This window comes from Hemiscyllium ocellatum, chromosome 8 (assembly GCF_020745735.1).
Source record: "Hemiscyllium ocellatum isolate sHemOce1 chromosome 8, sHemOce1.pat.X.cur, whole genome shotgun sequence".
Classification (NCBI taxonomy): Eukaryota; Metazoa; Chordata; class Chondrichthyes; order Orectolobiformes; family Hemiscylliidae; genus Hemiscyllium; species Hemiscyllium ocellatum.
Genome location: NC_083408.1, coordinates 112846863 through 112869682, shown reverse-complemented (window position 1 = coordinate 112869682; position 22820 = coordinate 112846863). Strand labels below are relative to the sequence as shown.

The window sequence follows — 22820 nt, the reverse complement described above, 5'->3', positions numbered from 1 at the left end:
TGTGTTCGCTGACTGTTAATGTCTGTGTGTGTGTGTTTCATTGAGATGCAGCACTTCTGTCTGCCTCTCCCGCGGGGTGGGTGTAGTCTCCAGTTTGAAGGTGTGCTCAGTTTATCTGTATTCTTGCTCCAGTAACCAGGTGGTGCTGCGCAGTGAAAGAGGGCGGGCAAAATCCCATCGTCACCAGGAAGTCGTTCGGATTTATCCCCTGAGTGAATCTGTGATCCCACCCTCTCCCCGCCCAGTGCTTCGCCCTCGTCTCTCGAGTGCTTCCTCTCTGTTCGGCTCCCCCTCAGGTTAAAGGGACGCTGTGAGAGTACAGACGGATCGGGGCTCTCTCTCTTCTCACTCTCTCTCTATGGCAGGACACGAATGGGACTGGTTTCAGCGAGAGGAGCTGATCGGTCACATCAGCGACATCCGAGTGCAAAACCTCCAGGGTAAGAGCCTGATGGAACTGGGATCACAGCCTGGGAGCCGGGCGGAAAGTTTGCCAAAAAAAAACTTTGTCTGTAAATGAAACTATTCTTAGTGACTTGGAGTAAAAGCTGCTCCCACCGCGCGTTATTCACCATCCTTGCTGGATAGGGATAGTTTGAACATAATCCTTCTCATTTTACTTCAAGCAAACCGCTTTCCAAATTAATATTACTGATGAATTAAGATTCATTAAATATTTCCAAATAGCCTGTGGGAGTCGTTACACATCGTGGGCTAACTCCAGGAATTTTTCGGTCGGGGTCAAATTCCATTCCAGCCGTTGCTTTATATTGTTCACTTCTTAACAGTTTTTGATGTCTGTATGTTTGTGTCACTAATTGTTACTCCGTCTGTCTCTGTGATGTGACTAGATCACTGTTGCAAAGACTAACCCCTAATTTGAATCTATCAACAGGACAGGATTGAAAACGTGCCATTCTGTCATTTGACTGAATCATCACAAAGTATAAAACACTCCAGATCCAACCCAAGGACACAAGAACAAATATTATCTCAAAATACATCTGTTACCTACACCCAAAACAGTGATTGGAATTGACGACCTTTCCCTGTGTTTAATCTTGTGCCCTTTTGCAGACCAGCTGGGTTGGTTCTTGCAGGAATTATCTTCCCTGCTACATCATATACTCAAACTGCTCTCAGTATCTGTACCACACACACTCCTCCCTGACCACCACCCCTCTGCCTGGTCATGTGCTGCCCTTCTATTCATACACACTCTGTTGCTTGCCCCCTTATTCTTGTTTTCTGTTCCCTTCCCTTGCCTGCCCTCTCTGACCCTGCCCAGCTTGCCCTCTCTCTCCCGCCTTCACCTGTGACGTTTTTTCCCATCTGATTACCTTTTCTCTCTGTATGTGTCATTCTCGCTGGCTTTTCCTCTCTTGTCTTTTCCTCACCTAGCTGTTCCTCCGTCAAATACATTTCTCTGTCTCATTTATTGATACTGATATGGTCAATGTTTCTCACAACTTCCTTGTCTTGTTTTCCTAAACTTTGAATATTCCATTATGCACACCCTTCCTCCTCCTGTGCTGAAGTCAGGATTTGTTGCAGTGCTGGCTGGGGGATGGTAATATAGTAGTTATATTAGTGGTTCTGTATGCTTGAACTAACAATCTGAAGACATGAATTCAAATCCTACCACGGCTGTTGGGTAGATTAAATTCAGTTAATTGAGTAAATCTGGAATGAAAACACTGCTATTAGTGATGGTAACCATGAAACTACCATGTAAAAACAATCCATCTGGTTTCATTTAGGGAAAGAAATCTATTGTCCTTGCACGGTCTGCATGTGACTCTACCAATGTGATTGCTGTTTAACAGCTTTCCAAAGCAGTCTGCCAAACCACTCCATTGTCAAGATTCACTACCACTACTTCTCAAGGGCAGTTTATGATGCACAAGAAATGTTGGCTTTGTCAGTGGTATCTACATCCCACAAATAAGTAATTAGAAAATACACATCGACTAGTCTATAAATTAATTTACCCAGCACTTCAAAACCTTATTTTCCTTAGTTGTCTTTTGCCCAGTCTAAGCTGGAGGATGCGCATTTCTGATTTCCATCTCCTTCTCTCAATACAAACCTTGTCAGTGCCTTATATTTTGAACCATGGTACTATAGATAAGGCTACAATGGAGAGATGGAATAGGAGACTCTAACAGACAAGAGTTTCATTTTTAAAAAGTCAAGGTATATAGAGAGAGGGAAAGAGATGCTAAAAGTGCCTGCCTACCTATGGCAGCAGCTTTCAAGCCGGGCACAAGTTTGAATTTTATTCAAATAGTTGTTGAGAAAGATGTAAACATTTGGAATAAATAGTAAACTCAGCTCCTTGGAGAATAGTCATTTCATTTCAGGTCAAAATAAATCATTCAAGATGAGGAATGGCTAAGGATGGAACGAAAATGGGAAAAGGAGTTCGTAATGTGTTTAAAAGACTGTGTTTTCAATGCCAGTTTGAAGAGTGAAATTCCTTCCTGGGAATGTGTTCTGAAAAAAAAAGTTAGAACGGCACAGAAAAAGATCTCTTGGCCCATTGTGTCAGTCCCAGTTGAAAAATGATCCTCGCAGCTTAACCCCACTGGCCAGCGTTTAGATCATTACCCCACAGATAATGAGACTTGGTAAAAATGTAGGAAGTTTATGGTCGGTGAAATAACTCCCGGTATCTGGGAGGTCCTGGAAGGCTGGAGGGTAGCAAATTATTCGAGAAGGGTTGCAAAGGCAAGCCTGGGAACTATAGACCAGTCAGCTTAACATCAGTGGTGGGTAAGTTACTTGAGAAGATTCTGAGGGATAAGATTTATATGCGTTTGGAAAGACCGGATTTAATTAAGAGTCGTCAACATGACTTTGTGAGTGGGAGATCGTGCCTCACAAATTTGTTAGAGTTCTTTAAGGTGACCAGGAAGGTTGACAAGGGCACAGCAGTAGACATAGTTTATCTGGATTAGGCAAAAGTGAGGACTGCAAATGCTGGAGATTAGAGTTGAGAGTGTGGTGCTGGAAAAGCACAGCAGGTCAGGCAGCATCCAAGGAGCACAGAAAGCCCTTCTCCTATATAAGATCATGAGAGGCTTGGATAGGGTGAGTGCACTCAGTTTCTTTTCTCAGGACTGGGGAATCGAGGATTAGAGGGCATACGTTTAAGGTTAGACAGAATAGAATATAAGGGAACCTGAATGGCAACTTTTTACACAGAGGATGGTATGTATATGGAATGAGCTGCCAGCGGAAGTGCTTGAGCCGGGTACATTACAACATTTAAAAGGTATTTGGACAAATAGATGGATAGGAAAGGATTAGAAGGATATCTGCCAAATGCAGAGAAATGGGGTTAGACTGGACAGAAACTTTAGTCAGCGTGGACCAGTTTGCGCCAAAGAGCCTGTCTCTGTGCTGTAGGATTCTATCAGGGAGGCAAAAGGGAGGACTGCAGATGCTGGAAACCAGAGTTTAGATTAGAGTGGTGCTAGAAAAGCACAGCAGGTTAGGCAGCATCCGAGAAGCAGGATTTTCCCGCTCCTTGGATGCTGCCTGACGTGCTGTGCTTTTCCAGCACCACTCTCATGTAAAAACTGTAGGATTCTATCACTCTATCCTGTCATCACAAGACCTTTTATTTACACATGGAGAGTCCTTGACACTGATCTAGCTCCCTCAGAGCAGAAGTTTCGGGCACGAGCCCTTCTTCAGGACCCAAAACGTTGACTCTCCTGTTCCTTTGATGTTGCCTGACCTGCTGCGCTTTTCCAGCAACACATTTTCAGCTCTGATCTCCAGCATCTGCAGTCCTCACTTTCTCCTAGCTCCCTCAGAGCCAGCTTTCAGAACAACAGTATATCTGACACTGCTGTTTATTTATTTTTCTTTTGTTTTTCTTTTTTTTTTCTTTCCCCCCACACTACCGCCTAACAGCAGTAGACACTCCTGTTTATGTCTGTCAGTGAGGGCTCCCTGATTGGACCAGATTAACAGTCCCAATCAGGGAACTCATATTCTATGATGTCCACCTGGCTGACCTCACTACGATCACTGTATCACTCTCCCCTGAGTCTGAGGACATGGGCCAGTTCTTTCCTTTTGTAGCTCCTCCTGAGGCAGTTTAGCACTGGGTCAGGTTCCTCCTACCCTGCCTCTGATATGGGCGGTGTGTAATGCACAGTTGCTCTGCTCTTGTGCCTGAAGCATCTCGGATGAAAGTCATTTGCTTCTTCAGGCAGCAAAGGCATCAAGGTGGCAGCATCTGCCATGTCCATCTCAGATTTTGAGGTCTCTTCAACGCTTAAGGCAGCACAGTGGCTCAATGGTTAGTACTTCTGCCACACAGCACCAGGGACCCAGGTTCAATTGCAACCTCGGGCGACTGTCTGTGTGGAGTTTGCATGTTCTTCCTGTGTGGTCTTCCTCTGGGTGATCCGGTTTCCTTCCACAGTTCAAATATGAGCAGGTTAGGTGGATTGGCCATACTAAATTGCCTATAGTGTCCAGGGATGTACAGGTTAGGTGGATTAGCCATGGGAAATGCAGGGTTACATGAATAGGATAGGAGGGTGAGTCTAGGTGGGATACTCTTCGGCGATTGGGTGTTGACTTGTTGGCCCAAATGACCTGCTTCCACATTCTAGGGATTTTATGAAAGGGAGAACCCATGGGTTCTGGAACGTTCAGAAAGGCTGTCACGGACCTCTGCGCATTTTGCTCCCACACCGTTTGTGAGTTTGCAACTTTTGTAATCAAAGAGTTTGTTCAGACCATCGCACCTCCCCGAACTTTAACACTGGACCAACTTTGCATCAACCATGCCTCTTACCCATGTAGGACCAATCCCATGGTTCCTACACCGACTGTCATCCCCTGAAGTAACCTGTCTCTCTCACTTAGAGGAATCTTGTGTCTGGCATTAGCATCCCAGATGCCATTTCATCCCCCCCCCCCCCCCCCCCCCCCTCCATGTTTGACGAATTAACTTTGTGTGGTCAACACATAACTGAGTCCCAGGTTTACCTGTGGGCAAGCTGCTGGCAGTGAGTTTTGTCCTTGTCAGTGCTCCTGGCACTGCCCCACCAACATGGCTATGACTGCATCCAGTCCTGATCACTTGACATAACATCATGCCAACATCTTCATTTTGGAAACTCCTGGATAACCCTGGTGGAGTTCAGCCAGTAGCTTGGGACAATCACTCTTGCTCCGCACAATCATATTCTTTCCTCTGTTGTGATTTGGTCTGTCCAGGTTCAAAAATCTGGTTGTGATGACTCCGTCGTTTTTGGATGTTCCTCTCCATTGGACCATCTATGAACTAATGCGACCATGATGCTATATTGGGAGGCTTTGCCTGTCAATACCAGATTTCACTTGGGATTATAGTATGTCAACATCTTAGAGGATGATAGCTCATTCTTCACTTCCCTGAAAGCTATAGCTTGGCTACATGGCCATTTCAAAGGCAAACCCTTTTTTTAGGAGTTGATGCAAAGATGCCAGGATGGAGGCCAGATTATGTATGAACTTTCCAAAACAATTCACCAGTCCATGGAAAGACCTAAGCTCCAGTGTAGATGTGGGAGCTGGGGCAGCTTTGATCACCGTCACTTTAACTTCCAATAGGTGTAACCCAGTCTTCTTAACTCTGTGGTTTAGCTAGGTCATTTGGGATGTCTGATACACATTTTTCCCTTCTGAGGCATACACACGCTTGGAAGAAAGATCTACGGACTATAACCAAGTTCTCTAAGTGCATATTATTGATCTTCCCTATAAGTAGCACATAATCTGGATAAATGGTGATCTGATGTAGATCTTGTAAAATGTTCTCCATTGTCTGCTGAAAAATTGTATGGGATGACTATACCCTAAATGACAATCTCATATACAATGGTACAAACCCTTCTGGGTATTAATCGTAGTGTACTCTGGGAATCCTCATCTAACTGCAGTTGCAAGTACACATGGCTTATATCCAGCTCCCTGAAGGACAGCCCCCTGCAATATAAAGCCTCTATGAGAGGGATTGGATATTTATCCAGCTGAGAAAAGTGGTTTACCATTTGTTTAAAGTCCCCATAAAGATACACTGACCCATAGGGCTTCACAATCAGTATGATGGGTGCAGCCCATTCAATAACTGGACTGGTTTGATGGTTCTTTAACTTCCCAGCCTTCTGATTTCTGCCTCTATTTTTGCTCAAGACCAATGGCCATTGGGCAGGCCTTGCACAATCATAGAATTGCTTTCGGGATCAATATGCCTTGGCTCCGCTGATGGTCCCTAGACCTTCCTGAAAAACCTCCACTTAGGACTTCACTCAGGAGGTAATTTTCTAATCAAAAAATGTTGAGCCAATCAAGGTGAATCTTTCTCAACCAATTTTGCCCCATCAAGCTTAGGCCCGAGCCTTTTACTACGATCAGTGGTAAATAAACCAGGCACTGGAACCGACGTTGTACCCTTCACCTGTAAAATTTCCCCAGTATAGGTTCTCATTTTAGCTGAGATCTTGTGCAAACTTAAGGATTGGAGTCCAGAGCAAATTTTGTTAAGACCAGTTCTGTGATCACTGAAAGGGCCACACCAGTATCGATTTCCACTAAAACCAGGTGACCATTTAACCAAAAGTTTATTTTGATTTGTTCTGATTTGGACGTTGCTCAGCATTTGAACTGTTCCCGATGTAGGTGTGCACTGTCCTGGATATTGGCCTGAGTTCTCTTGCTCGGTTTAGGATCGGGTGAGACTCTTTTGCTGTCTTGAGTCCACATACCACCAGCAACTACAATGGCTTATCAGCCCAGATTATGAAGGAACTTCTAACCATTTGGCCGAGGCTTGGCTTTGTTTTGGGGTTTTGCTGTGGGCAGCCCCAGAGTCCCTCTGTTTATGATATATCCTGAATGAGGCTGTGCGATTGCCTTCACTGAAGTGGTGCTCCCAAGTTCACTCAGAGTGGCGAGAGTGTCCACATTCATCGGACTCCTATGCCCTATTTGCTGCATTTTTCAATGATAAAGCCAGTTGTAGTGCCTATTTGAAGTCCAGTTGGGCTTCAGCTAGTAGGCGTTTTGCACGGTTACATCATCAATCCCACATACCAACAATCTCTCAGCATCTCGTTAAAAGTTGTTCCAAAGTCCTATTCCCCTGTCCACCTGCTGATCAAAAATCCTGAAATGATTCCCCTCATAATCTGCGGTCCACCTGGCTGACCATAATAAAGAATAGAGTGAGGATAAGAACAGAGTCCTGAAAACTCTAGAGGTAATGGGGAAAGAAGTTAAATGGTGAACAGAAACATGACAGTTTAGAGGTAAACTAGATGGCTATGTACAGAGGGAGGGCAGGCTGGTGTTAACTTATTTAGAAATGCAGTATGCCTGGTTCTGCCAAATGTTTCAGAGATCTACAAAATAAATAGCTCAAGTGGAGAATTTTGCAAGGCCTTGTTGACATTCAATTCAATCACAAATATTACATCACTGTTTTTCTGTTCCCAGTATGCTTTGGCAGCATAGGCAAAGTAATACCTCCCTCAATGTTAATGGATTTACTGAGTAATCTCTGGAGGTTCCTCTATGCATAGGGAGACTTGGCACTGGTTCCTATGGGACAAGTTACAAATTGTCCATTTTTATCTTTTAAGTATGAGCCAGCGAGGAAGTGTTAACTCTCATGTTTACATTTCTGTGTTAAAAAGGTCAGAATTTCAAGCAGGCATGTTAGCTAGGAGGGACTTCCCAGATGCAGGTGCGACTTAATGGCTGATCGTCTTGGATTCCAAAGCATATTGTGTACAGTATTCATTGCAATCACCTGCTTTCTGTTACAGGAACAAAATAAGACCATTCAGCTCCTCAAGTTTGAAATGCCTCCTTTGAAGTTCCAGGCAGGAAATGTCTCCACTGGTGTTATGTTTATGAATTGCCTCTATCACTCATTCTTTCTCGGATACACATAACATAGAGTGAATCAATACTGATTATCACTTTCCTCACTTCTTCCCCTCTTGCTCCTGTATAAACACAGAGAGTGTGGTGCAATAACTTGTTGCTCAATTGGTTTGGATGACCTCTAATAGACATAACTTTGAGAGTATGGTCATTTGGTGTGCTGTGTTCATGCTGTTTTTTTTTAAAAAAAAAACTATTTAGCTATCATGCTTTCTAATTATTGGACCATGACTTTTAAGGTGTGGGTATGATAGTTAAAGTTCATATCCACAAATTTCAAAATGTGATGCAGGTTTTTGTGTTGTCCAGGCAGAGTGACAGGGCATCCACCACAACTTCAGGGTGAAAGAATTACCATCAACCCTCCTCTTATTCTTCTCCTGATTGCTTTAAGTCTATGGTGCCTGGCTATTGACCTATCTACTAAGAGGAAATAAGGGGCCCCTCATAATCTTGTATGCATCAAGTAAGTTTCCTGCTTGCCTCCACTTGGTGAGAAACAGCCGATTTGTTATTTTCTGATAGTCACGATCCTCCTTCCTGGCACCATTCTCGTAAATCTGCACTCTGCTCTTTTTCTAGTGTGATCTCAAACCTCCTGTAATGCAGCGAACAGAACTCAATGCAATATTCTAGCTGTGGCTAAACTAGTGTTTTACACATTCTCATAGACTCTCCCTCTTATATTATATACCTTTAGCCAGCAAGAGAAAGCAGCAAGCTTACTTTCTTATTTAGCTGTCCTGCTACCTTCAAGGGTTTGTGGACTGCGAGGTTTCATTGTTCCTCCTATTTTTCTCCATGTTCCTGACATCTCCTTTTGTTTTGTTAGTCCTTTGCCATAACCTCACACCTGTCGGGATTCAATTCCATTTGCTACTTTTCTGCCAACCGGACTAATTCATTGATATTGTCCTGCAATTTACATTTTGTTTTCTCACTATGAGCCCCATGGTAAATATTTGTCTTGTCTGCAAAGTTTTTGATAGGTTTTTTTTGCGTTTACTTCTAAACCTTTCATTATACCAATGATTCCCAAACGTTTTTCCATAAAGACCACATTTCAAGGCTAATAGTGAGAATTTTGAGGACTGGAGAATGAGTAAGAGAGATCCTGTGGGAGTGTTTTAGACCGAGAAGGGTCAGAGCCTCAAAGCAGCCATTTCTGCCATTAGGAGCTTTTAACCTAAGTAAATTTCCACTCGTGACCCCATTTGGGTTCTGGCCCCACTTTGGGAAGCTGTGGATTTTTCCATGAAAAGGAAAGATCTCTTTGAAACCTCACAGGACGTAGTCTTCCAATCACACAAAACCTGTCAATCATTACACTTTTATTTCTGTCAGTAAGTCCATTTTGCATCCAGTTTGCCTTTTTCTTGAATCCTGTGAACTATGAATTTAGTATCAGTCTACCATGAGAGACCTTATCCAAATCACTGTAAAATGCATAAAGACTGCTTCAAACATATTACCCTAAGCCACTTCCTCAAAATGTTCAATCAAGTTAGTTAGATACAACCTTCCCTTAACAAATCCATGCGGCCTGAATTATTGACCTGTGCTTTTCTAACATAATTTTATGTTGTTCCTTGGACATTTTTCCCAATAATTTGCCCACCACAAGATTAAGATGACTGAGCTGTAATTACTTGATCTATTCTTTTCTCCCTTTTCACTCAATGGAGCAGCTTTAGCTGACCTCAAATCCTCTAAGACCATATCTAAAGTCAGAAAGAATTGGAAAATGATGGTTATAAAGAGCCGCTGTTATTTTGTACCATACCATTTTGTCTGAATGTTTGTGGAATTGGCTTCAACTAAATGCTAAGAACAGAAGTAAGACAAAGTCAACCACAGCTGAAAAATAAAAGGCTTTGAAAATGGGCAGAAACTGTAGTAAATCTGAGGATTGGGAAGTTTTTAGAATACAGTAAATGTGGTCCAAGGAATGGAAGAATAGAATTTGGCAGTGGCACGATGGCTCAGTGGTTAGCACCGCTGCCTCACAGTGCCAGGGACCCACATTCGATTCCAGCCCCAGGCAACTGCCTTGTGTGGAGTTTGTACATTCTCCCCGTGTCTGCCTGGGTTTCCTCCAGGTGCTCCGGTTTTCCCCTGCGGTCCAAGGATATGCAGATTAGGTGAATTGGCTGTGCTAAATTGCCTGTAGTTTTCGGGGATGTATCAGTTAGGTGCATTAATCAGGGGAAATGTAGAGTAATAGGGTAGGAGAGTGGGTCTGGATAGGAAACTCTTCGGAGGGTCGGCGTGGACTTGTTGGGCCGATGGGCTTGTTTCCACATTGTAGGGATTCTATAATTCTATAAAACAAATGCAAGCTAGAGAAAAGAAACTTAAACAAAACACAAGTGGACTGCAAAATCTTCTGCAAGTAAATGAAGAGGGAGCATTTGACTAACTTGAGTGAAGAACTATTTAAAAAGTCAGAAGAATTTATGATTTGTTTGACCAACTTCATGAAATCTGGAGACTTTGGCTTAGCTAAAAAATTCTGCAACTTTAATGCAGAAGATTCTAGATGCAAGGGAATTGCTCATTAGAATCTTTCTTTTCCTGGGCCATTCCTACGTTTGGGATTTTGCATAGTCTCACTGCACAACTCCAATCTGCGCTGCTCCAACCACCATATTGGGCCATGATCAATAGAGATACCATTACAGAATGCATCAAGTGGGGAGGACATATAGAGGACACTTTGTTATGCAGGGAGAGTTGCTCGGGGAGAGTTATGGGCACTTGTGACTGTTGTTGTAGATCATGGGGAGATGTGTGTCGTGGTTATGTTAGTGGACTTATAGTTCAGATACTCATGCTCTGGAAAATTGAGTTCAAATCCCACTAAGAGATAATGGAATTTAAATTAATTTCATGTATTAAAGAAAAAGGTTAACACAAAGCTATCACAGCAATTGAGAAATACCCATCTGGTTCATCAATGTCCTTTCCAAAAGGAGATTTTCCATCCCTACCTGGTCTGGCCCACTGTAATATAATTGACATTTAATTGTGTTTTGAAATGGCCAAGCAAGCCATTCAGATCCACAGCAATTAGGAATTTGTAATAAACACTGGTTTTGCTGGTGATGTCACATCACGTCAAATAGTAAATAAATAAATGCACCCTTTTGAAGTTTAAGTCCTTGACACCATCTACATTGTGTAAGATTCTTCTCCCCCCACCAGTCTTTTGGTAAATTGTGCCTTTTAATTGTTTGGAAATTGTTTTGACCAAAAATGTGTTGCCATTTTAAACTTCAATCCCTCTTTTGATTCCAAGGGTTTGCCTTTCAATTAGAAGCTAGAAGTATGTAAACACCAAAGCGAACCAACTGGAGTAAACTGGAGTCAACTCGGGAAAAAGAGGAGACCTGGGTTCTGGCATACAACAGTGTAGGTCTTGATTATACTGAAAGAGTGAGATGAATAAATGGCACCTTTTAAACCCTTCCCCCCAACATACAGTACTTACAAAATAGAAGACTTGCGTTCATAACACATCTCATAACATCTGAATGATCCAAAGCTTACTGGAGCCAGTATGTTTGAAATGGAGTCACTGTTGTAGGAAACATGTTTGTTGTTTGTGTGATGTTGATTGAGGGATAAGTATTTTCAGGACAATAGGAGGAAGTCCTCTTCAGAATAATGCAACTTTTTTATACCACTTTTGAGGGGGCAGAGGTTTGCTGTGTGCTGTCATTTCTGACAGCACAGTGGTCCATTTGTACTCCCACGGGAAGTGGGCATGTCTGGAGTTTGTAATCAAATGTTTGGAGTGGGTTTGAAAGCACATACATTCAGATGAGAGTACAGAGGAACCTCGATCATCTGAATGACACATATGGGGAGTAACGTTTTCGAATAATCAAATGCCGGATAACACAGTTTAGCCAAGCGTTGGGAGCTTGTCCGGATAATCTGAATTTTGAATAATTGAATGCTGGACAACCGAGGTTCCTCTGTACTACATACTGAGTCAAAATGATGCATAACAAGTAAAACGTTGCAAAGAGCATGAATTTTTACTGTTCATCTTTCTTTGTGCTTTGGTAAAAACAATGCCTGCAGATGCTGGAAACCAGATTCTGGATCAGTGGTGCTGGAAGAGCACAGCAGTTCAGGCAGCATCCAACAAGCAGCGAAATCTTTGTGCTTTGCCCATTGTTGGGGAGGTAGTGGTATGTGACCCTTGACAAATTTGAGTTCGGAATGTAGAGACAGCAGGATGACATAACTTGAAGAAACAACACAATGACCAAGCTTAATTCATATTAACCACATGACATAGAATAGAACTTTTCTTTCTCTTGGGATGTGTTGCATTGGCAGAATAGAATGTGAACTCATGGATGGTAGGTTGGTTAAGGCTGCTTCATTTCCTGAGGAATTTTAATTGGTCATTAATGAGAACTATGTTTTTTTTTAATTGTGGAATGAAAGTGGCCAGATTAATTGAAGATAATTGTATAATGGGTCTTGGTAGCACTCAGACATGATCTTAATATTCTATTACCCAGCTTGTTTGTTTTTTTAGATATTCTCTCTACTTGCTCCACTTGCAACCTTTTTTTAAAAAAAGAAACTGATTTCTTACTGTAACCAATTGTTTGTGCTGTTCTACTTGATGTCTCATGCTAACTTGTTGACTGAAATTTCCACATTAAATACCCAAGTGATTCAACCTTTTGGGAAGTTAAGGCCTCACAATAAACAGCTCAGGAAGGTGTCCCTAACGTCAAGTTTAATAGAGATGGGAGAGGCAAGGTTTTTCACACAAGGGGTGGGGAGTGCCTGGAACACACTGGCAGAGGAGGAAGCAGACACAACAGCAGCAGTCAAGAAGCACCTGGATGAATCCATGAATAGGAAGGGAATAGAGGGATATGGATCCTGTAAGTGAAGGCAATCTTGGAGGGGTAAAATGTGCCAGCACAGGCGTGGGAGGGCTGAAGGGTCTGTTTCTGTGCTTTGGTATCTAGACCCGAAATGTTAAGCCTACTTTCTCTCCACAGATAATGCCAGACCTAATGAGTTTCTCCAGCAATTCTTATTTTTGTTTCTGACGGATTCCATTATGCCTTCACTAATTCCTTTATACCTCTTAACATTTAAAAGAAGCATATTAGTTAAAGGTGATAAAGATTGGTATGTGACAACACACACAAACCAGATACATTCTAATCTGTCTGCTACCATCATAATTATAGGTTGAATCTGTCTCTTGATCTATATGGTATAATGTGCAACAATGAGGTACAGCAATATTATTTACAAATACGATAGTGTGTAGTTTGGAAGGGAATTTGCAAGAGATCTTTCTATGCAGTTGCTGACCATGACCTTTTAGATAGTAGAGTTTGTTGGTTTGGAAGGTGCTGTTGAACTAACTGATGTGATTCATAATAAGACTCGCCCAGTTCAGTGGTCATTGGTATTATCTGGCATGTCAATGGGGGATTGGTAATGGCATTGAACGTCAAGTGGAAGTGGTTAGATTTTCTTGTCAGGAAAAAATCATGTCATTTTTTTTTGGCATGATTGTTATTTGTCACTTATCAAACCAAGCTTGAATATTCATCTTTATTGCATTTGGATATGTTTAGCTTCAGTGCCTGAGAAGTTGTGAAAGAGACTGAACTTTGTACAACCATCAGCAAGCATCCCCATTTCCCATTTAAGTAGCTGAAGATGTTCAGGCCTTGGGTACTGCCTTGAGGAAACACTTGTAGCAATATTTTTGGCTCTGAGATGATTGACCTCCAAAAACCACAACCATTGTCCTTTTGTGCCAGATGTAACTCCAACCAGCAGAGAGATTTCCTCCTGATTCCCATTGACTCCATTCTGGATTAGTGGTGCTGGAAGAGCACAGCAGTTCAGGCAGCTTCCGAGGAGCAGTAAAATCGACGTTTTGGGCAAAAGCCCTTCATCAGGAATCTCCCATTGACTCCAGTTTTGATGTCACACATCAAATCCGTATTTGACAGAGGTCAAGAACAGTTACCTCATCTCTGGAAGTCAGTTCTGTTGCCTGTGTTTGTATTTAGGCTGTAATGAGGTCAGGAGTTGAGTTGCCCTGGCAGAATGCAAACTGAATATCAGTGAGCTGTTTTATTTTATTTATTGGTGTGGTTATTACTGGCTAGGCCAGCATTTATTGCCCATCCTTAATTGCCCAGAAGACAGTTCAGAATCAGCCACATTGCTGTGGGTCTGGAGTCATGTGTAGACCAGAGCTGGTAAGGATGGCAGGTTCCTTCCCTAAAGGACATTAGTGAACCAGATGGGTTTTTCCTGACAAATGACCATGCTGATGGTGACAATTAAACTCTTAATTGCAGATTTTTATTGAATTCAAATTGTAGCATCTGATTGCCTTCAAACTCAGGTTACTAGAACATTGCCTGTGTCTCTGGATTAATCATCTGGTGATCATAACATTAAGCCAAACCTCCCCTTAGATGTTGCTGAGTAGCGCCCCTTGGGGATGGTACAGTGGTTCAGTGGTTAGCACTGCTGCCTCACAGCACCAGGTTTCAATTCCAGCCTCGGGTGACTGTCTGTGTACAGTTTGCATATTCTCACTGTGTCTGTATGGGTTTCCTCTGGATGCTCTGGATTCCTCCCACAATCCAAAGATTAGGAAGGTGAATTGAATTGGCTATGCTAAATTGCCCATAGTGCTAGGTGCTTTACTCAGGGGTAAATGTAGAATAGGGGAATGGGTCTGGCTGGGTTACTCTTCAGAGGGTCGGTGTGGACTTGTTGGGCCAAATGGCCTGTTTCCATACTGTAGACTATCTAAACTAATCTAATCTGATAGTACTGTTGATATCTTCCATCATTTTACGGATGATCGAGAGTAGATTGGGGCAGTTATTGTCTGGGTTGGGATTTTCATGCTTTTTGTAAAGAGGATATTTCTGGGCAATTTTCCATGTTGCTGTTTGGAGTGTGGTAGCTAGAGTGGAACAGCTCGAATTGAGGCATGGCTAGATTTGGAACATAAGTTTCCAGGACTATATTTGGAATATTGCAAGGTGCCATGGCCTTTGCAGTGCCTGGTGCCTTCAACCATGACATGATATGACATGGAGTGGCTAAATACTGGCAGCTATGATACTCAGCACTGCACGAAGAGGACAAGATTGATTATCAATTCAGTGTTTTTGGCTGAAGACTGTTGTAAATACCGTGTGTTTTGCAGCAATGTGCTGGGCTTCTCCATATTTGAGATAGGAATATTTGTGGAACCGGCTTTACCGGTTCGATGTTGAACGTTTAACCACCATTTACGTCTGGATGTGGCAGGACTGCCGAACTTACTGTGTGTGTTGCAATATTGCTTAGCTCCACCTGAGTTGCCAGACCTGCTGAGTTTCCCAGCAATTTCTATTTTTTGTAAATTTCCCCTTTTAGCTCCTTCATCACCTCCTGTAGACCCAGTCTTGCAGCTATGTCCTTCAGAACTCATCCTGTTTGATTAGCAATGGTGCTACTGAGCCACTCTTTGTGATGGACTTGAAATCTCTTCACCTCCATCCAGAGTTCATTCCACATTCTTACCTACTTCAGTGCTTCTTAAAATTGGTGTTCAGCATGGAGGAATAGTGATTCATCAGCCGAGGCATTTGTTTTGGGCTTGTGATAGGTGTTTTTAATCATTCATAGGATGGGGGTGGCACTGGCTCAGCCAGCACTTATTGCCCAACTCTAATTGTCCAGAGGGCAGTTTAAGAGTCACCCACATTGCTGTGGGTCTGGAGTCACATATAGACCAGATCAGGTAAAGATGTCAATTTCCTTCCCCTAAAGGACACAAATGAGCCAGATGGGTTTTCCCCTGACCATTGGCAATGGTTTCATAGTCATCATTAGATTCTTAATTCCAGATATTTTTTTTTGAATTCGCATTCGACCATCTGCCATGGTGAGATTCCAACCCGGGTCCCCAGGACATTACTGGATCTCTGGATTAATAGTCATTGCCTCCATGCCCATGTTTGACCTGATGCCACGAGACTTCATTGCATCCGGATCAAAGTTGAGGACTCCCTCCCAAGTACTTCCATTCCTAATGGGTTTGCCCTGCTTCTGGGACAGGACATACCCAGGAATGGTAATACAGGTATGAATACACTATTGCTCAACTTGTCTGTTTCTTTCCTAGAAACAGAAACTCTGGATGTTAGTAAGGATAAATCTGCAGGAATGACCAGATGAAGCATGGTTTTTTTCTGATGCTTAGAATCTTGCCAGGTGGACCAAAATAATTTATTTATTTTATTATGCTTTGTATAGGTTTGATAGCACTGAATGGCTTGCTAGGCCATTTCTTAGGGTATTTACAAGTCAAGTAAAAAGTGAGGTCTGCAGATGCTGGAGATCAGAGCTGAAAATGTGTTGCTGGTTAAAGCACAGCAGGTTAGGCAGCATCCAAGGAACAGGAAATTCGATGTTTCGGGCCAGAGCCCTTCATCCTGATGAAGGGCTCTGGCCCGAAACGTCGAATTTCCTGTTCCTTGGATGCTGCCTAACCTGCTGTGCTTTAACCAGCAACACATTTTCAGCTATTTACAAGTCAACCACATTTCTGTGGTATGGAGTTGGTAAGGACAGCTGAATTTCTTCCCTAAAGAATATTAATAAAACACATCGGTTTTTAGGATAATTTACAGTGGTTTAGTACTCATGCACTAGCTTTTAATTCCAGATTTATTAATTGAATTTAAATTTCACCCGCTACTTTGGTAGGACTTGAACCTGTATCCCCAGAGTATGAACCTGGACCTCTGGATTGTTTGTTTGTACAATGACTTTTTTTTTCACTGGAGCATAGGAGGTTGAGGGGTGACCTTTATGGAGGTTTATAAAATCATGAGGAATATAGATGAAGTGAATGGCAGATATCGTTTTCCTAGAGTGGGGGATTTCAAGACTAAGGGACATATTTTTAAGGTGAGAGGAGAAAAATTTTAAAAAAGACATGAGGGGCAACTTTTTTTTACACAGGATGGTTTGTATGTGGAATGATCCTCCACATGAAGTGGTGGATGCGAGCAAAGTTACAACATTGAAAAGACATTTAGATAAGTACATGAATAATAAATGTGGGCGGCACAGTGGCACAGTGGTCAGCACTGCTGCCTCACAATGCCAGAGACCCCGGGTTCAATTCCTGCCTCAGGCAACTGACTGTGTGGAGTTTGCACGTTCTCCCCGTGTCTGCGTGGGTTTCCTCCGGGTGCTCCGGTTTCCTCCCACATCACAAAGATGTGCGGGTCAGGTGAATTGACCATGCTAAATTGCACGTTGTGTTAGGTCAATGGGTAAATGTAGGAGAATGGGTGGGTTGCACTTCAGCGGGTCGGTGTGGACTTGTTGGGCCGAAGGGCCTGTTTCCACACTGTAAATAATCTAATCTAAAAATTGAGTAATCTAATCTAAATGTTTGGAGGGATACTGGACAAGTGCAGTCAAGTGGGACTAGTTTGGTTTGGGGTTATGGTTAGTGTGAACTGGTTGGACCAAAGAGTCTGCTTCTGTGCTGCTTGACTTTATGACTCTACATCATTGCTTCCACTATGTCTCGCCAATCTGCTCAATTTTGCTTCGGCTATCACATCCTGACTTGCTGCTTAATTAACACCTCAAGCCAAGGAGTGTCTTTGGAGTGTCTTTTAAGAGCTGTGAATATCATGGTGAAATATAACACTATGAAAACATCATATCATGGAGACAAAATACCACAGGGATGTTATTGTTATGGTATGCGGGCAGTCAGGTAAGTAAGAGTGCTGGCTGAGGCAGTAATTATGGCAGCTGTAATAATAAACTATCATACTGAGGAATTTACTCTGCATCGCACAAAAGGAAGCAGTAAATTTGGCTGGTACATGTATTCATAAAAGATTTCTCAGGCCATATCTATCCAGTAATGGTGCAGATGTTGATTTGAAAATCTAGTCACTCGATGCTGAGAAGTAGATTAGATTAGACTTACAGCGTGGAAACAGGCCCTTCGGCCCAACAAGTCCACACCGACCCGCCGAAGCGCAACCCACCCATACCCCTACATTTACCCCTTCCCTAACACTAGGGGCAATTTAGCTTGGCCAATTCACCTGACCCGCACATCTTTGTGACTGTGGGAGGAAACCGGAGGACACCCACGCAGACACGGGGAGAACGTGCAAACTCCACACAGTCAGTCGCCTGAGTCGGGAATTGAACCCGGGTCTCTGGCGCTGTGAGGCAGCAGTGCTAACCACTGTGCCACCGTGCCGCCCACAATGCTTTATTACTTTCTCAGAAGAGAATGGTTCATGGTCAGGAGTGAATCTAGATGGATCACAGAATTATTGCACTGCGGAAGGAGTCTATTCAGCTCTCTTGTCTGCATTGTGACTTAGTACCAATCTCTTGCATTTTTCTCTTGTGCATTGTTTTCCATTTAAATATTCACTGATGCTCTCTTAAATGCCTCAGTTGAACTTCCCTTCAGCACAATTCCAAGTAGTGCCTTCCAGACTACTCATTGTGTGAAAAAAGTTTTTTAAATCTAGATCTTAAATGGAAAGCCGTTGCTTTAATCTAATCTTACTGTTTTTCAGTATTTGGAGTTGAGGCTTGTTTGGAGTGAGGGGGCAACGTAGACAAGGCCTAGACATTGGCTGAGGGTAGTGCTGATAAGTGAGTTTTTCAAATGTATTAACTCCCTCAGTTTAATAGGCAGGAAAGGGTTTTCAGTAAGCTCTTGTTTTGACATGTTTAATGATGAATTAGAAACTTTTTTTGCATTCATTCATGTAATGTACCAGTCATTAACAAATCTGGAATGTATTGTTTATCCCTAGTTTTTCTTGTGGTATGGTGAGTTACTGCCATGAACCACTTTTGGTCAAATGTAGTGATGGTATTACAGCAGTAATGACAAGACTTTGACCCACAATGGTAAAACATAGGTAATACTGTATAGTTAATGGTATGAGTTTTCAGCAGAGTGTTTTACCTGATGCAGCAATGGTTCTTATCTAGGAGAAAGTGAGGACTGCAGATGCTGGAGATCAGAGCTGAAAAATGTGTTGCTGGAAAAGCGCAGCAGGTCAGGCAGCATCCAAGGAGCAGGAGAATCGATGTTTCGGGCATAAGCCCTTCTTCAGGAATGGCTTCTTCATTCCTGAAGAAGGGCTTATGCCCGAAACGTCGATTCTCCTGCTCCTTGGATGCTGCCTGATCTGCGCTTTTCCAGCAACACGTTTTTCAGAATGGTTCTTATCTCCTATGACATCATAAACTGGGCATGGAAAATGGGATTGAAGACAACAACAGACATATTACTACAATTATACACAGATATTGCACTACTCAGCCACAAGTATCTGGGCTGACATTAAGTTATGCTATAACAGAGGACCATGCTTCCAATAGCGCACTATGCTTCAAATCTCCAAAGTAAGGAGTATGAGACCTTTACACTTGAGGTCACATTCTGTGTTATACAGATGATAACACGATGTATACTGAGTGGAAGACATAACACAACAGTTGCAAGTTAGAATGGTATGTGCCTTGAAGGGGGACTTGCAGGAGGTGATACTCCCATGTATCTGCTGACCTTGTTTCCTTTTGTGGAGTTGATCACCAGTTTCAAAGGCACCTTAGTGAGTTGCTGAAGTTCATTTTGTAAATAGTGCCAGTGTTGGAAGGAATGAATGCTGAAGGTGTTAGATTGTTAATAATATAGGCTGTTTTAAGATTCTTGTCCTTTAAAAGCTTTCATGTAACAAAAACTCCTGTGTTCCTCTTTGACTAAGTCAATGTTTTTCTCTATTCTCTATTCCTGAGATGCTGCCTGGCCTGCTGTGCTTTGACCAGCAACACATTTGCAGCTGTGATCTCCAGCATTTGCAGACCTCATTTTTTACTCGAAGATTTTAACCTACTGCGAATCCTCTTGCAAGGATGCCTTCCTTGAAGAAGCTCTCTTCCTCCCTCTACAAGGGAATTCTCTATTCCTGAGATGCTGCCTGGCCTGCTGTGCTTTGACCAGCAACACATTTGCAGCAATGTTTTTCTCATCACAGCAGAGCTGTTACCACTTGACAGGACTTGGAAACATCTAGGTCTAATTTCCATTTAACCACGTTTCCCCACAGTTTTTAAATGGTCTCTTGGGAGATCTCATACAGAGCTGCAACTCCATAATTTAGGCTTGATATGGAGGGACTGGGGTGGACAAAGTTTAAAAATCACACAACACCGGGCTATAGTCCAACAGGTTGGACTACAACCTAATGTGATTTTTAACTTCATTCAGACTAGCATCCCAGTGTGATACTGAGGGAGTGCTGCTCTGTCAGTGAATCCAGGACTGAGGGAGTGCTGCTCTGTCAGTGAATCCAGGACTGAGGGAGTGCTGCTCTGTCAGTGAATCCAGGACTGAGGGAGTGCTGCTCTGTCAGTGAATCCAGGACTGAGGGAGTGCTGCTCTGTCAGTGAATCCAGGACTGAGGGAGTGCTGCTCTGTCAGTGAATCCAGGACTGAGTCAGTGCTGCTCTGTCAGTGAATCCAGGACTGAGTCAGTGCTGCTCTGTCAGTGAATCCAGGACTGAGGGAGTGCTGCTCTGTCAGTGAATCCAGGACTGAGGGAGTGCTGCTCTGTCAGTGAATCCAGGACTGAGGGAGTGCTGCTCTGTCAGTGAATCCAGGACTGAGGGAGTGCTGCTCTGTCAGTGAATCCAGGACTGAGGGAGTGCTGCTCTGTCAGTGAATCCAGGACTGAGTCAGTGCTGCTCTGTCAGTGAATCCAGGACTGAGTCAGTGCTGCTCTGTCAGTGAATCCAGGACTGAGTCAGTGCTGCTCTGTCAGTGAATCCAGGACTGAGTCAGTGCTGCTCTGTCAGTGAATCCAGGACTGAGTCAGTGCTGCTCTGTCAGTGAATCCAGGACTGAGTCAGTGCTGCTCTGTCAGTGAATCCAGGACTGAGTCAGTGCTGCTCTGTCAGTGAATCCAGGACTGAGTCAGTGCTGCTCTGTCAGTGAATCCAGGACTGAGTCAGTGCTGCTGTATCAGATCAGCAAGGACTGAGGAAGTGCCACACTATTGGAAAGGCAGTGCTGAGGGATATGGAAGAGAGGGAGATGGCAGAGAACTTGGAGAGTGTAGAGCAGTTGGGGAGTTTGAAATGGGGCCTGTGCTGTTGTGGATGGCATAAACTATAAGGAATGCAATGGAGAACACCTGAAGCTTTTAAGAATCAGAGAATCCCCACAGTGTGGAAGCAGGCCATTCAGCCCATCGAGTCCACACCGACCCCCCCCCCCAAAAGGCATCCCATCCATACCAACCCCTTTGCCCTATCCCTGTATTTCCCATTGCTAATCCACATAATCTACACATCCCCAGACACAATTAGTATTTTAACATTGCCATTCCACTAATGCCTTTTGGGCAAGGAAACTGCCATCCTTACTGTCCCTGAAGGGGTTTTTATTCATTCATAAGTTGAGGGCTGTGCTGGGTAGGCCAGCATTTATTGCCCAATCCTAATTGCCCAGAAGGCAGTTTAAGAGTCATCCACGTTGCTTTGGGCCAGACCTGGTGAAGATGGCAGTTACTGTAGGTTGACAGAGTAGTTAAGAAAACCTGCAGGATGTTTGCTTTTGTCAGTTGTGACATAGATCATTAGAACAGGGAGATTATGTTGAAGCTTTACAGAACTTTGGGTAGGCCACAGCTGGTAAACTCTATTGTGTGCAGTTCTGTTCACCTCACTACAAGAATGATTTGATTGCAATGGAGGGACTGGAGATGATGCAAATGAGTTTCACCAGGATGTTGCCAGGAATGGAACATATCAGCTAAGAAGAAACTGGGCTTATTCAGCCGCCTTTGGAGCAGAAAATGTTGAGCGGGGACATGATAGTGGTGTGTAAATTCAGGGGCAAGGGCAAGTAAGTATAAAGCAGCTGTCCTTTAGTCAAAGGGTCATTAACTATGGAGGCATAATTTTAAAGTGAAAGATAGGATGCTTAGAGGGAGTGAGGAAAAAGATTTTCACCCATAGGGTGGTGGAGGTCTGAAAAGCACTTCCTGGGAGGGGAGTTGAGGTGGAAAACCTCAAAACCTTTAAAACGTACTTGAATACATGGCTTGGAAAGGGTGGACGCTAGGAAATTGTTTCCGTTAGGCGAGGAGACTAGGACCTGTTGTCACAGCCTTAAAATTAGAGGGGGTCAATTCAGAACAGAAATGCGAAGACATTTCTTCAGCCAGAGTGTGGTGGGCCTGTGGAATTCATTGCCGCAGAGTGCAGTGGAGGCCGGGACGCTAAATGTCTTCAAGGCAGAGATTGATAAATTCTTGATGTCTCGAGGAATTAAGGGCTACGGGGAGAATGCGGTTAAGTGGAGTTGAAATGCCCATCAGCCATGATTGAATGGCGGAGTGGACTCGATGGGCCGAGTGGCCTTCCTTCCACTCCTATGTCTTATGGTCTTATGGATAGGCTCTTGAAGTGTCACAGTATTCAAGGCTTAGTATGGAAAAGTGGGACTAGTGTTGATGGTATTTTTTTTGATGGTACAGTACAGGCTCATTGGGCTGAAGGGTCTCTTCTGTACTGTATGAGTCTGATTCCAACCAGGTAAAACACCTATTTTGCAACCCCTTTTCAAATAGTTTGTAAGTTTCAATTAAATCACCACTTTTTCTTCAGAACTCTAACAATTACATGCCCGGTTGTCACAGTCTCTCTTGATGGGACTATTCTGCCATCCTGTGAACAAGTCTGGTGAAGCCTTAATTGCACTCTCTTTATGGCAATGATATCTTCCTGAA

General features: G+C 43.2%; 1 protein-coding gene across 1 annotated transcript in view; it reads left to right on the top strand.

Moving 5' to 3' along the window:
- Nucleotides 1-270: 270 nt before the first annotated feature.
- The window catches only part of LOC132818434 (calmin-like), an 88146-nt gene continuing 65596 nt past the window's right edge, over nucleotides 271-22820 (top strand). The window contains exon 1 of the mRNA XM_060829483.1: nucleotides 271-440. Within this exon, the coding sequence (XP_060685466.1) occupies nucleotides 359-440 (82 nt within the window). The 5' untranslated portion in view covers nucleotides 271-358. The remainder of the gene's footprint in view (nucleotides 441-22820) is intronic.